General features: G+C 52.2%; 7 protein-coding genes across 7 annotated transcripts; 2 read left to right on the forward strand and 5 right to left on the reverse strand.

Annotated features, from left to right (window-relative positions):
• Positions 1 to 350: 350 nt before the first annotated feature.
• Positions 351 to 1,421, reverse strand: M436DRAFT_41303 (S-adenosyl-L-methionine-dependent methyltransferase; the record flags this gene model as incomplete). Its single annotated transcript, XM_013574046.1, has 1 exon — positions 351 to 1,421. One exon carries the CDS (start codon positions 1,419 to 1,421, stop codon positions 351 to 353), a length of 1,071 nt encoding a protein of 356 aa, XP_013429500.1.
• Positions 1,422 to 1,679: 258 nt separating this feature from the next.
• On the forward strand, positions 1,680 to 3,477 carry M436DRAFT_79830 (uncharacterized protein; the record flags this gene model as incomplete). Its single annotated transcript, XM_013574406.1, has 2 exons — positions 1,680 to 1,966; positions 2,028 to 3,477. The coding sequence occupies 2 exons, from the start codon at positions 1,680 to 1,682 to the stop codon at positions 3,475 to 3,477; spliced, it is 1,737 nt and encodes a 578-aa protein (XP_013429860.1).
• A 394-nt stretch (positions 3,478 to 3,871) lies between these two features.
• Positions 3,872 to 4,592, reverse strand: M436DRAFT_61826 (uncharacterized protein; the record flags this gene model as incomplete). The annotated part of the gene is made up of 3 exons (XM_013574232.1): positions 3,872 to 4,351; positions 4,412 to 4,523; positions 4,588 to 4,592. 3 exons carry the CDS (start codon positions 4,590 to 4,592, stop codon positions 3,872 to 3,874), a joined length of 597 nt encoding a protein of 198 aa, XP_013429686.1.
• A 247-nt stretch (positions 4,593 to 4,839) lies between these two features.
• M436DRAFT_41962 (uncharacterized protein) lies at positions 4,840 to 5,288 on the forward strand (the record flags this gene model as incomplete). The annotated part of the gene is made up of 3 exons (XM_013574166.1): positions 4,840 to 4,890; positions 4,948 to 5,075; positions 5,150 to 5,288. 3 exons carry the CDS (start codon positions 4,840 to 4,842, stop codon positions 5,286 to 5,288), a joined length of 318 nt encoding a protein of 105 aa, XP_013429620.1.
• Positions 5,289 to 5,549: 261 nt separating this feature from the next.
• M436DRAFT_70913 (alpha/beta-hydrolase) lies at positions 5,550 to 7,165 on the reverse strand (the record flags this gene model as incomplete). Its single annotated transcript, XM_013574308.1, has 4 exons — positions 5,550 to 6,137; positions 6,200 to 6,457; positions 6,618 to 6,777; positions 7,110 to 7,165. The coding sequence occupies 4 exons, from the start codon at positions 7,163 to 7,165 to the stop codon at positions 5,550 to 5,552; spliced, it is 1,062 nt and encodes a 353-aa protein (XP_013429762.1).
• An 890-nt stretch (positions 7,166 to 8,055) lies between these two features.
• Positions 8,056 to 9,225, reverse strand: M436DRAFT_79834 (uncharacterized protein; the record flags this gene model as incomplete). The annotated part of the gene is made up of 1 exon (XM_013574407.1): positions 8,056 to 9,225. The coding sequence occupies one exon, from the start codon at positions 9,223 to 9,225 to the stop codon at positions 8,056 to 8,058; it is 1,170 nt and encodes a 389-aa protein (XP_013429861.1).
• A 2,686-nt stretch (positions 9,226 to 11,911) lies between these two features.
• Positions 11,912 to 14,596, reverse strand: M436DRAFT_41610 (uncharacterized protein; the record flags this gene model as incomplete). Its single annotated transcript, XM_013574097.1, has 3 exons — positions 11,912 to 12,043; positions 12,099 to 13,525; positions 13,576 to 14,596. The coding sequence occupies 3 exons, from the start codon at positions 14,594 to 14,596 to the stop codon at positions 11,912 to 11,914; spliced, it is 2,580 nt and encodes an 859-aa protein (XP_013429551.1).
• Positions 14,597 to 14,658: the final 62 nt, after the last annotated feature.

A 14,658-nucleotide genomic window follows, 5' to 3' on the forward strand; every position in this document is an offset into this window, starting at 1 on the left:
TTTCGGCTTTCCGTTGGAGAGAATTATTCGCAGAAGAACAATATGTCGCTTGTCTAGACAGAAGTTTGATGATTTGATGTCACGAACAGACAGGAGAAAGAATGGTCGCGTGCTGATGCGAAACACATTGAATTGTTGTTTGTCCAGGCTTGGCAGTGCTCGCTGGTCAATTTTCCGTCAGTTTTATTGTAGTTGCTTTTATCTACAATCGCAAATAGACCAACTTTATCTGACCTAGAGTCAGTGGCAGAACAATGTATTCACAGACGGAGTCAAAGCATGTGAGGTTTCTGATGTATTTTGCACTCGTTATCATTATTTTGATCATGTACAGTCAAGCCAAGTATATCTTATCCGTTGTAGGAACCACCACCTTCAAGTATATCCTTGATGTTGATCTCTCCAGTGCCTCTTTCTAGCGGTTTTGGCTGGTTTGCGCCTTCTTTCCAGCCGATCATGTAAATGGTTCTGAATGTAGCAGGGATGCTACCATCCTCATTTCCATACAGTTCTTTGTAGATTGCCTCAGTGGCCAGCAGAACGTCTCTTGATATAGGTCCAGGAGTGCGCTTCAATGCAGCATTTGACTCGCCCATGGCTTGAAGATCACGCATCAAGTGCATTGTGCTAGGGTAGTCGACGATGATGTCGTCGACATCAACTGTAAGTAGCTTGAAGCCGGCGCGGGTAAGGAGATTACCGACGTCACGAACGTCAGCAAGTGGTGAGACGTGAGTACCGATACCTCCTAGACGCTCCTGCTCGGCGAGCTGTAAAGAGCCACGCAGTTCGAACAAGCTGTCACCGCCAGACATGGCGGCAATGAAAGGGGCATCGGGTTTGAGAACGTTGTTGATCTGAGAAAGGACAGACGGCAGATCGTTGATCCAGTGTAAGCTCATGGATGAGAGGACCAGATCGAAGGAATTGGCTTCGAAGGGGAGAGTCTCTGGGTTCTGGAGGATATGGCGTGTAAGGGAGATGTCGTTGTTGAAAGGCTCGTTTTGGTCGCGATGCAGCATGGCCTCGCTGGAGTCGGCACATGTCAGATGGCCGATCTTTGAGCTCAAAGGCTCCGAAACTGGTCTGGCAGAGTCCTGATCAGGGTCGGGTAATGTGAGGACTCGAGCGATGTTGCAGGAATTGGCACCGAAGTCTAGGACTTTGTCAAAATTGCGGTTGATGTCAAGGAGACGGCCAGTCAGCCGCGTGGCGACCTCATCTCTCAGATAATCCGTGGCTCTTGATTCCTCAATGTCGGCGGCGGCTCGAGAGCGTTGCTGCTGCTTGGCTTCGTTTGAAAAGACCGAGATGCTAGGGGCGCCAGGTTGTTGCACTGCGTAGTTTCGTCGGCTGCACAGGTTCAAGGTTCGGGGGCGGGAAGCGCATTGCACTCGGCGGGCGATATAGCTGAGACGCATCTTGAAGGTACCTGATTTGAAGCAAATGCTGTTGTCGCCATCGACTCTCAGAAACCTCGACCTCTCCCCAGATTTGGTGAGCATCATCGTCATTGAACCGTCGGTCTAGCACCATCGCTCTGCCGGGCGGTGAGCAATCGTATTGTCAACTGGACCCTGCATGTTTCAAACGATGCCATCAAGCAAAGCCAATTTGGCCTGCATTCCTTCCACCATCCATCGCTTCTGGATGTCACTGTGCAATCCGAACTTCTCGCCATGACGGCCACATTTCCTTACACGCTCATCGCGTGTCCTTGCACCTCATTCACGTCGCCTTCGACCATCAACCCATCATCCGTTGAGGACCCCGACGATGACACAACCTTCAATCCTCACCACATTCGCGCCAATTTCTCACTATACCCTTATGAGCAATTGCTCTATTGTGACGAATGCCACCAAATCAGATGTCCAAGATGCTGGACTGAGGAAATCCTGAACTGGTTCTGTCCGAGCTGTCTTTTTGAAGTTCCTAGTAGTGTGGTCAAAAGCGATGGTAACAGGTAAGGTGAGCTCCCGTGTCTCTTATCTGCTAGCATTTCACATGTACTGACATGGTATCAGGTGTACGCGTAACTGCTACAGTTGTCCAACTTGCACCTCTCCACTGTCAATCAACGGTCTAGATTCTTCAACAAAGGACCATCTGGCTCCTCCGGACGCTAATCAGCCGACTGGCCCCTTCTTCTTGTCGTGCCCCTATTGTGAATGGTCATCGTTAGATGTTGGTATTCAATTCAACAAGCCCACCAAAATCACCGATCAGCTGGTCAGGATGCGCTCAGGAAACCGTTCTCCCTCACCAGGCAGATCCAGATCTACTAGGACTAGTCTTGCACCTACAGATGAGCTATCTTCAACAGAGCCACATTCAACTCCTCCCTCCTCTCAACCATCGCAGGATAGGTTTGCAACCTTGAGCCGCTTCTACAAAGATCAAATGGCAGATGCCTCTAGTGCTGGTCCGACAGGATACTCGGACAATAGCAACTTCAACTCTCCCAACAGTCTAGCGCGTATCATGAGTATCTATGGTGGTCTGTCTCACGCCGCCCTGAAGAAAGCACGCGAAAGACCCCAGCCCATGCGTGAGGCTCTGGATGCGGCGGAGGGCCTTGAATTGCTATCTCACTCGGATGATGCTGAAGCAACAGTGATTGACAAGCTCCGCACTGAGGGCTACGAGGGAACAACAACCTTGACGCAGAGAGTCAGTCATCCTTACAACCACCGTGTACGCTTCACCGACCATCTTTGGCCCACTGCCACACTTCTACGGACACGTCGCAGTAAGCGTTGCCGCACTTGTCGACATATCATCGCTCGTCCAGAACCCAAGATGGGAAACACGCGCTACAAGATTCGTTTACTGGCACAAAACAACATTCCACGCTTGGCTTTACGTCTTCTCTCACCCACAGCTTCGTCAGCTCCTGCATCCTCATTCGCACTTACACCCGCAGCGCTGCAAGCCCAGCACAACACAGAGTATGAGAAGTTGAGACCAGGATTGCCTGTGCAGTTCCTACTCACACTAACAAACCCGCTATTCGAGCCTGTAAGAATTACATTGGCGACACCTGCTACGACACCTGGCAACGTAGCATCTCGCGTCACGGTCCTCTGCCCGACGTTTCCCATAGGTGCTGCGAGCGACATGTGGGATCCAGATGCCATTTCCAGTGGCACGGCAAAGGATCAATCTACAGAAGACAGACAGCCAGAGGCAGGAAAAGTGTGGGAAAGGGGTCGCAATTGGACCACGGTGGTTGTAGAGGTGGTGCCTGGTAGACTTGACAAAAAAGCAGGAAGCACGACAGAGAGCACGACTGGGGACGAGAGCAAGGGCGCAGATGATGATATGCTCGAGATTCCTGTTTTCATACGTGTGGAGTGGGAAGCAGAAGTCACGGCTGAAGACGCTGCAGCAACAGGAGCAGCCAAAGGCACCAAGGAGAGCAGAGAGATTGCCTTTTGGAGTGTTTTGGGTGCGGGCAGGATCACTGAGCTCTAGGAGGCAAGTAAGAGATGCAGGCCGTCTTATATCTGCCTTGTAACGTAGCCGTTCAAAGGAGCACTTCTCTATTATCACAGATATCAGAGGTGACTTGTCCCACTCCACGAATCACTACAACTTGCGTGAGATGTGAACATTCAGGCACTTGTGAAAAAAACGTGGAAAACGAGCCAGCTCCTCTTTGAACAAGGCAGGCAAGGGCGAATTAGCGATAAAATGCTGCTGCTGCTGCGAAAGGTATTCGTAAAGTAAGTTGAAGCCGAACGCCAGTCCCTGTGCTTTTCGCTCTTTTTCCCCAAAAGAAAAGTCCCAATCAAAAAAAGGAAAAGATGTGACAGTAAACGCCATGAAAGGGTGATGAGAAAACAACAAAAGGCCACAATCAGATCGTTTATGCGTCGACATCCATGTCTTCGGGTCCGGAGCCTCTGACCAGTCTTTGCTTCTTCTTGGCCTTGAGCTTCTGCTGGGCCAACTGTTGCTTCTCGAGTTCCTCCTCTTCTTCCTCGTCCAGCTCGTCGACAACATCCAGCATCTCGCTCTCGTCCTCGAGCAGCTTCTGGGCGGCCTCGCGCTCGGCGGGGGGCAGCAGGTGCTGGTTCTCTGCGACGAGCTTGCGGTCGGCCTCGAGGTCGCGCTCCTTGTTGCCGCGCATGCGGTTCTTGTAAAACTGGCGCTCGCGCTTGGAGCGGATTTCGGACACGCGCTGCATGGCCTTGAGGGTGGTGGCGACCAGATCGCGGTTGTAGCGGACGGGGACGTTGCGGCGGGCGGCGAAGGAGAGGGTGCTGTCGACGGTCATCTCCTTGCCGTGGGCGGCGCGGAAAGATTTTGTCCAGGCCAGCTTGCGAGGGTTACGCTTCATCTTGAACTGTTCAGGGTCATGTTAGAGACGGTCTTCTGTTTAACGGTAGTGACAAGCAGAACATACGTTCTTGTGGCATTTTGATCTGCAGAAGCGGAAGACACGAGCATCGTTGCGTACAAAGGTGATGCCCTTTGACGGGTAGCAGGGCTGCGAGCAGAAATAGCACGACTCGATTCTGGAGCGCGGGCATATCAGTATGCGTTTCACAGCATCAGAGTTGGCAGGAAAATCGAACGTACCTCATCTTGAATGTGTGTTGGGCAAAATGTCAAGCAAGATGGAAAGAGCAACCACGACCCTCGAATTCTTCTTTCTTTCTTGGGCGAAACTTCTTTGGATGGAATTATGCGGGGGGGGGTGCCAAGATCTGCGGCGAACTTGAGGCAGGCGCGGCCGGGAGACGGAGCTCGACGACGCAAACCTCCGAACTTTTCCACGGCTCATCGCCCGCAGCCAACTCTCAAGCACATAACACAGTCACACATTCGACAATGGCCACTGCTCTCGCCCTCGGTTTTGGAATCGCCGCTACTGCCTTCTTCGTACGCCATATCTGGATCCTATCTGCGACGACTCACGACTGACAGTTGACTTGACAGGGTCGCGCCGGCCTGGTAGCCTTCAAGCGCTACCGTGGTGGCACCAGCGCTGTAGGCAAGGCCTTCTACAAGGGTGGCTTTGAGCAAAAGATGACCAGAAAGGAAGCCGCTTTGATCCTCGAAACCACGTTCGTGTTTACCCATCGCACCTGGATACCTTTCGGGAAGCACTCGCAAGAACTAACTGGCCTGCCTGTTACAGAGAACGCGGCCTCACTCGCGACATTATCCGCAAGAAACACCGTTCGATGATGCTTTTGAACCACCCCGATCGCGGCGGCAGCCCTTACCTCGCCACAAAGATCAACGAAGCAAAAGAACTCTTGGAGAAGACGACATAATCCGACCTCCTACCACATTCGCATCACCATCCTGTTACTACTATCGTCCTTGGAAATCGCAGCGCGGCGTTGGTTGGGCTTTGTCATTTTCGCCATCCTGTACAACATCCCCTCTCTCTCTTTTTACGAACAGAAAGAATTCATTGCATTTGCACATCAGAAGAACTATACCATTTATGACAAAACTATCTTTGTATACCGCAACGACGAACGCCTCGCTTTCTATCCATATTGCAGAGCAAATCAACGACTTTTTCATACTCATGCCTTGACGTTCAGGGCGTTGCCCTTCTCCACCATTTCCTCAATGATCTTGTTGAACTCCTGTCTGAGCTCGATAGGCACCACATGTCCCTGTCCCTCGAAGAAGGCTTTGCGAACACCACTCTCCTCACCACCTAGCCCGTTCAACAACATGTTTGCATGAGGGAAAGTGATCATGCGGTCCTTGGTGCCGTGCAACACCAAGATACGCTCTCGGCCCACCTTGTCACCAATCTCCTTGAGCTGAGCATCAGTCTTGTGGTGCCAGCCTGCAGCAATCGCCTGTGCCATGAAGCCCGTGCGATTAAAGTACTGCGGCATCTTACGCTTTGCGACTTCCTGTGCGGCGAAGCGATCACCGTTGGTCGGGAAGGGTTTGGTTTTGTATTCGAGGTTGTCTGGGGCGTCGAGGAAGGCTTCAGTGTAGATGTTGTGCTTGACGTTTGCGATTTGATCGTCCAGGCTGCGAGGGATGAACAGGTTGATGCGGTTGCGCAGATTCTCGATGAAGCCGACCGTGTTGAACAGACGCGGTGCTGTGGAGATGAGGTTCAGTGTCGCGATGCGGTCGGGAATCATGTATGCCTGTGTATCGAGATCATGTCAATATCCCGTGCAGAATTACTAGTCAGTGATCCATTGCTTACAAGTTCTTGGGCAATCATGCCACCCATTGAGATACCAACGACATTCAACTGTCTGTCTGCCGTCCAGCCGACGTGATCAATGACTTCGAGGAGATCCTTGGCCATTTCCGAAGTCGAGTAGCGTTGCATGGGCTTGCTGCTCTCACCCATGCCACGATTGTCAACGATCAGAGACGAGTATTGTGATGCCTTGGTGTGCGAAAAGTCCTTGGTTTGTCTTTGCCATGAGGTCTTGAGTCCACCAAGTCCCATTATCCACTAGATTCACAAGGTCAGGTCAGAACCATATTCTTCTCCTCGAAACATAGAACAGAGCTGAATGTCCAAGTTTCACGGTCCACCTTGTCTAGAGAGCAGAAACATATTTGAAGATGAGGCAATAGAATGTTGACAGAGTAGAGCAAGAGAAAGTACTTACCACCATCTTGTTCTCGCCCTCTCCATGAACCTCCCATGCGATATCAAGAGGTCCTCCTCTGGCCTTTGCAACGGACAATTTGCCCTGCGACTGAGGCTTGAGATCCCATGTAATGTACGGAAACTCGGGATGAGCCTGTACTTCGGCAGCGGTGAGAGGCCTGTTATAGTAATACCACAAGTAAGTCCTCTTGTCCTCTCATATGCAGACTTAGACGTTTCTCTCGAGTACCCGTATCTTACATAGCAACAGCATGAAGGGGATTCCCATGGCTATCGCCGTTGCGTCTGGAGTTTCAAAGAATGAGGATGTCGATGTCGTCAAAGCACGTACATTATGTTCTTATCTATGCACAGCACGGCACAAATTCCAAGTTTATGAGAAACAAGAGATACGAGGCGTTCGCGGATCAAGTGGGTGTACGATTTGTTGCAAAGAGGAAGAAGACAAGCAGATCAAAGGGAGAATGCGAAGGGCGCTTGGTAAACGTACCTACCCTGATTGTATGCGTACGTATAGAGTGATCCGTGCACGGTATTCTCGTGCATCAAATAGTAGGTACGATCCGCGTCTGATTGTCCGTGCACACGATGATGACCTTTTTTCTGTTTCTTCCACTTCAACCCTCAGTCTTTCATCTCTTTTGAAGGTGCGTCTCCTCGTTCCTGGAATATGAGGCTCGGTGCAGATAGAGTCGCAAGCAAGGCTTCTCTGTCGCTGTTTCGCGCTGTTCTGCCCATCACATGTTCCAGACAATGGTGAAGACCCACAACAGCATGAGCAAGTAGGTAAGTACACTTTCAAAAGACCATGCTGACGACAGAGTCATGTGCTACGGCAGTCATAGGTCCTGTTAAAACAGGTGCTTTATGCATTGATTGTTCATATCAATGGCTATCTTCCAAGCCTTGATAGAAGCTCGCCAGCGGCAGATAAGCTGAGGTTGATCAAGCTAATGAGACCCCTGGCATCTGGCCTCAAGCCTGTACAGAATACTATGTAGGTTTGCAACGTCTTAAGGTGAGTGGCCGAGCTCCAGTGCCTGTAATAATATCGACAGTAGGCACGAGCTCAAGGTCTTCTCCTTTTCCTCGACATGTCATCGTCGTCCTCTTTCTTTCTTCTCTTCATGATAGCCCCCTCTCATTATCTGCATATTCTCTCTTTCCTTCATTCATCATCAATGCCATCGTCTCAAACAGAAAAAGAAAATGCTCGCCTTGGTAACAACAAAGACAAGAATGGAAATGCCGCATCAAACACAAACGCCACCCATGTCAATCCAGGACCTCGCAAACAGTCAGCACTTGACATTGTGTTAGCCGAGACTGGTGCCCAGTGTCGTTTATCGATCATCCAAAGGCCGACAAAGAATTCTCGTACCCACGCAGGGGTCTTATGAGCCAAGATCGACCCCGAGCCGAAAACAAATATACCTCTATGCCGAGCCCATACGCAAGAGAGCTTCGATTGCCTCTCTTTCCTGGATGGTCTGGTCGATTTCCATTGGTGTAGTGCCCTGGCCAGGTGGTCTCTGGCTGAAGCTGCTTCTATGCTGGGTGTAGCTCATCGCCGATGGCCTTCTGACAAACTGGGGTGTCGACTTTGCGACGAAGGACGACCTAGCACCGCCAACGCTTCCGTACACAGATGGCGTGCGTGCCTCGTGCAGGGAGCCAGGAATGCTGATGAGGTTGTAGTTTCTTCTGGCTCCTGGAGAGGCTGTTGTCGACATAGAAGCCTTGCGCAAAGCATCTGCTCCCATGGCAGCCCAATCCTCCTCCTCGGTTTCGTCACCTTCACTGTCCGACATTCCGGAGTCGTCCTCCGACATGGCGGAAGAGGAGCCGTCAAGCGACATCTTGTCAGCCTCATTCTCTTCCATGCTCATGTTGTCCAAATGGTCATCATAGTGGGATGCCATCGAAGACTCTGCCCAGCTGTTGAGCTGCTGGCTGGCGTGGGGCTTGTACGAGCTGGGGAAGCCGGATTCGGTGTACGAGGCAGCACAACTCTCAGGCTCGCTGGGTGGTGGAGACAACTTTCCGTCCCGATAACTTGAACTCAGGTCGGGGCGTTGACCCTTGGTGTGTGCATCCCATCTTCCCCATCCCACCTTTTCAAATACAACACTGCCATCGGCACCACCGCCTGCTCGGTTCTCCAAGGCTGCGACGACCAACCTGCGAGCTTTGGCTGGTGGAATACGCGAGAAACCAGGAACGGACTGTGTCAAGCAAGCCATGACGTGTCTGATTGCAATAGGACCGTGTCCAAGCATGATGCCTGGCAGGTGATGCTTTGCGAGCATGGACGCGGTGATGGACTGCGAGGCGTCCAGTCCCGAAAGGGCACCCTTGCTAAGAGGAAGAGGCTGACGAGAGTCACTCTCGCCATCGATATGGATCGGAGGCGGCGAACGCAGACCAGTGGCTGCATGGGCAGGCAAGCCCGGAGATACGGAGTTAGGGGGTGTGAGTGGCATTCCGATACCGTGTTTGGCAACAGCGGCGGAGAGAGCGCTGACAGTCGAGTGTTTGGCCATGCCGCCGGAGTAGGATGGAGAAGCAAAAGCCATGGTGATGGCAGAAGTTGCTGGGTGAGCCATATTCGCGAGGTGATGCTGGATGCTTCTCTACGCCACGAGACACGAGTCAGAGAGACTAATACGTTGATGACGTATAGATCAAGGCGAGGATGAGTTGAAGCGCGAAAGAAAGGTTTCTTTGAGTGTCTGCTGCCTGGTATGACTTACACCGACGGTAGTTTGGAGACCTGGGGAGTCCTATGGGGGGTCAGGGTGGGTAAATTGCTGAGTGGTTGTGTGCGCGACTTGGTTCACGTAATCTAGGGTACGCGAGATACACAGCGGGGTACGCGATTACGGACTCGATCGATGAAACAGCAGGGTTGTTCGGTTGGTATTGTTGCAGAGAGCAGGAGAGAGAAGATGGAAATCGTTCAGTGCGATAGCAGCAGAGTATTAGCGAAAGGCAGAACTTTGGTTGTCACGTAGAAGGAGTTAGGGTCGTCAGCAGCTACGCCTGCCTCATGATATGACCGTGGTCTGTTGATTGGTTATCACATCGAGGAAAGCCACATGGGGTACCGCTAACCGCACTCGGGCCCATCGAAGTCTAACTTTGCCTATTTGTTGCATGCGCGCTGTGACTCTTGTGAGAGGCTGCAACTCGTCATCAACGTTTGAGCCACAGTTTGTCTCTCAGTTGCTCAACTACCGTTCAGAGACCACACGTTTTTTCGAGGGAACCCATAGCAGTTCGAGACAGAGAGCATGGATCCTTCAACTAGTACAACTCCGATGCCCGATGTCGCTACTCAACAGCAGCGATAGTCCGAGGGGTTAGAGTGATATCGTCTTCGATGGCCCGGAAGTGTGCTCCTACGATTTCGCCCGACTCCCGAGAGAAGCCCCAGTGCGCCTCAACTCAACGAGCTCTGGCCTCTTGATCCTTTGCCAACCTGCTTGCCTGGACCCCGCAGCTGCTCGCGCTCCGCGACAACTTCCTGCTGCTGCACTCTGCCGAAAGGTTATCACTTGTGCCCCTTGCGAGAGCTGAACCCAAACTGCATGAACGCTGAGATGTCGGTAGTGCCGATGTGTCTGGCCTGAGCCGGCCGTGCGTCGAGACAACAGTAACACAGTGGAAGGAGGAATTTAATGCGCGTCCACCATCATCGATTGCCAGAGACTAGCGAACCTGTTCCTGGGCATCCCAAGACCTGATCACAAGGCACAATTGGCAGGCCGTTTTTGCAAATACGTGTATCGGTTTGGCTTGCGACGACGTCCCGTGACGCTGGCACAGTGTAACCAAGTACTGATAGGGAAAACACCTTATCACATCTTGGAAGTTGGAGCCTATTACCGCCTACGTCAAATATCCCTCGACAATATCGAGTGAAACAGGTTGGATCAAACTTTCTCGTGCAATGCAGCCGTGTCTCCTTTCCAGCCGGACAAACTAGAACAGAAAGGACATTACCGTCCAGTCACAGGCACACAATGCTGATGAGGTGGTCCTGGATGTCGAACTGGATTGGACCGTGACATGTCACGCTCGCAAGGCGCTTGCACCTATCGGTGAGATTGTAGTTATATGGAAGATATTGACGCCAAGACAAGTTCCTGTCTGGGCCACCCTGCTCATGAATACTCGGACGTGATCACTGGAGTTGAATACGGTACACAACACGGTAACAAGGCACGAATGTCTTTGACAAGTCTTGTGGCTTATAGCTTAATGTATATACTGATCGATAATGCAATGGTTGAATGAGTGTCCACTGAAATGTGTCAGCGTTCGGAACTGCTGGATGATGAATATCAGGAGAGCTTACCAACGATCCGAAATTCCACCAACGACATCAAACTATATTCGACATGAAGAGGCACACTTAGTGCTGTTACACGTCAGTGATACAGTCAGTGTCGTCACCGTTTGGTATCAAACTCACGCCGCAAGAGGAACAACCACAGTTGCTGCAGCCGGATGAGCTACAGCAGTTGGCACAAGAGCAGGCAGGCATGTTGATGATCGTAGAAGAAGTGCAAGTGTTGATGATAATAATAGTCTTGTCTGTGTATGCGAGGGATGACTGCGACCGGAAAGACAGAGGACCAGGTCCATCCATTTATATACCAATTACCTCGAAAAGTCAGACACGTGAATGGCTGTTCCTCTGATATCACCCATCTGCAGCACTTGCTCGTTGTCTTACCCCTCACGATAATGCAACATCGATACGAGAACCACGCCGAGCGAGATGTATAACGTACATCGTGCTAGATGGGATGGCAGACGAATCATTAAACACCGCAGCGTCACATGCAGAAGATGTGAGCGCCAAGCGGGACGATGTGTGAAGGGACGATGGACGTGCCAGCGCATGAACGGATCAGAGGGCGACGATTCGGCAAGTTTCAACCAATATACCGCAAGCCTCGAGTTTCTGCTCTCATGCATGAGTAAGGCGCTCATGATACAACCACATGAGACCTCACTGCCTCAGCTCATCCAAAGACTGCCGATCTCTCGGGTGACTATCTTCTGACTGGGTCGAGAACTAACATGTAATCATTGCCATGACCCGAGGCATCTGATACGACGCAAAACAGGACGAGAGGTTGTGTCCGGGGGTTCTGAATAATTAGTATTAGAAAAAGCAAGAGCTGCTACTGGGTATCGAGAAGTCGTAATCGCGTAAAGCACACCCCCCCTGAGTCGTAGGCAAATGGATCCATAGTCTCCTTCTCCAATCATGTTCCGAAATTAACCGACGATGCCATTCTTGTCCAGTCCTTTCTTCAGCTTCTCGCGACAGACCGGGCAATACCACTTGGCTCGTCTTCCAGGGAGCTCTGTCAGACCAACACATTCGAGATGGAACCACTCGATCTCGCACTAAAACAGTCAAAGTCAGCATAAAAGACGAGAAGCGATTGAGGCTAGGACTTACAGCCTCATTATCACAAGCAATCATGGTGCCGTGACTGACATCTCCACAGATACAATAGCGTGGTTCGTCGGGATCGATCATCTCATCCTCGATGACAGGTGTAGCAGCTTCGCCCTTGACCTCGGTCTTCTTCTTCTTCTTTGACGCAGCTCTAGGTTTGCCTACTATGACCTTCATACCGTACTCCTCGGCTTGAAGAATTCCCATAGGTAGCTTTTTGCGAAGAGGTCGCCTTCCAGTGTTGGTGTCTGCAGTAGTATCAACATTGCCAGGCGCAGGAGAGCGAAGCTTGTTGTTCGCAGAGCCAGGCAGCGAAGCAATCGAACTACGACGTAAACTTTGACGTGTGTTGGCTGGCTCTGCCGAGGCGGCCTTGGTAGCGGAATGCTTGAGAGTAATGGTGGTCGGTCTTGTTGCCCTTGTGTTGGCAGCGGGAGTTTGAGCAGCTGCTTCACTCGATCCGTTTTGAGTCTCCGGCTGCGCAGAATTGCGCTGGCTACGCTGTGACTTCTGTCTCACAGAGATGCGGGGGCTAGAAACTGCAGGGGTGTTGGCGTTGCTAGGAGAAGGGACATCTTTTACAGCGGCGATCGCACGAGTAGAAACAGTGATCGTAGGTGTTTCCGCTGGCGGTGGAGCAGTGACATTCAGCTTGAGTTTCTTCGGTTGTGGGCCGTTACGAGGAAGTGATAGGACGTCAGGTGATTCCACGATAGGATCGGCTGAAGGCTGTTCCACTGCAGGAGTAGCAGCATCGCGTTTGCGCTTCCTGGTCGTAACAGTTTCAGTAGTTGCCTCGGGCTGGACACTTTGTGTCGTTTCCGGCGGAGTGAGCGACTCGGCGGCAGGTTCGGGCTGCGCTGGAACTGTGACAACAGGCAACTCCTCAGTCTGGATGGTCTCTGGCGCAGACGCAGTCTTTGGCTTGGTCTGCTTCTTCTGCTTGAGTCCAGACTTAGCCGTTGGTTCAAGTACAGGCGCGGACTCCTCGATGATAGGTGCCTGGACAGCTTCTTGTTGTTCGGCGGGTGGATCTGGCCGAGTTGGAAGTGACTCAGCTAGTTTAGAGGGCTGAGGTTGTGATTGAACGGCCTGTGCTTCTGTCTGTGATTTCAACTTTGGCTGTGCCTTTTGAGGTGTCTTTTTCTCCTTGTTCTGCTCCGTCGTAGGCTGTAAGCCAGCAGCCTCCTCTTGCAACCTCACGGCCTCTTCAGCCTTGAGCTTTTCACGCTTGAGCTTCTTGGCCTCGTTGAGGCGCATGCCGCGATTGATAAGTGCGGCATCCTGGTTGTCGTCAGGCATTTCCGGTCCAAGCATTTTAGCAGTCTCGGCCTGTTGAGCGTCGGTAATGTGAATGCATGTGGGATCTGTCCATGTGTGAGGGTCGAATTCGTCGACAAATCCCTGGCCTGAAGCCTCGGCAGCAGCTGCAGATGGTCAGTGTCAAGTAAGAGCGAGTGAGATGCATCGAACATACCTTTGGCCTCCTCCATGGCCGTCACGCCTCTGCCGAGATTCTTCAGCTCACGGTTTCTCATGGCAGGCGAGGGGATCCAGATAGCATTCTTCTTCATTCTCTTGCGCAGTGTGGCCATCTCGTACTCGGTCAGTCTCTTCCACGGCAGCCACTTACTGCCAGGAAGAGCATCTGGTGGCGGAGCGGTCAGAGCCATCAGTGCGTTTGAAGTACTGATGCCAGCGACGGCCGAGTGTGCGTTTGTGCCAGAAGAACCTGGCAGGCGCACGCGAGGAGGTTTCTGTGACGCTTCCTTGGGCTCTGTAGAAGGCTTGGGTACCTTTGGAGTTTTCTGAAGCCTTCCAGCCTTCATTTGGTTGTGGGCTCTGTCATGGTTGGGAGAGCGAGGTGGGGGAGAAGGAGAGGGCGAGAAGTCGGATGGCGGAGGAGAGTCTGGGTTTGGAGGAGGCAGAACCTCACCAGGAACCATTATTTTCTGAGCTCTGACGCGCGGAGCGGTGCCGGTGCGGTGCTGAGCAGTGCGCTTGTCGGCTTGCTGTTGTGCTTGGGCATTCCTTCTCAGTTGAGGTGAACCAAGACCAGGATCAGGAGTGGCATCGCGTTCGGGTGGGAGAGGCATAGCCTTCAGTTTCTTCTGAACAAGCTGCAGCTTTGTCGCATCCTTGACGACGGTTTCCTCGAGGCGGATGGCTTCAGCAGCCGACATGCGCTTGCATTTCTCCAGGGAGTCGTAGGCGAGACTGATGTCTTTGCGCAACTGGACAGGATCAGGGGCGTCGGTCGCGTCCGCTGTGGTCTTGGGAAGGTTGCTGTAGGTGGAAAGGAGATTGTGGATGTCGAGGGTCAGGTGGTTGGCTTTGCGATTCAGGCTGTGGATGAGGAACAGGCTGCGCGCGATGGTCGACGGCAGGTGCTCGCTGTAGGTGAGGAAGTCGCTGAGAGTGGCCTGGACGTCGGGGTCGATCTGACGGCCAGAGTCCAGATCCATGGCCATGTCAAGGTGGAGCATCTCGGTGCTCATGGATGCGGCGGCGCATTTGAAGTCTCAAGAAACTTGGTCGTGGTGCTGCTGCTGCTGCTGCT

The sequence above is a fragment of the Aureobasidium namibiae genome, assembly GCF_000721765.1.
Source record: "Aureobasidium namibiae CBS 147.97 unplaced genomic scaffold scaffold_4, whole genome shotgun sequence".
NCBI lineage: Eukaryota > Fungi > Ascomycota > Dothideomycetes > Dothideales > Saccotheciaceae > Aureobasidium > Aureobasidium namibiae.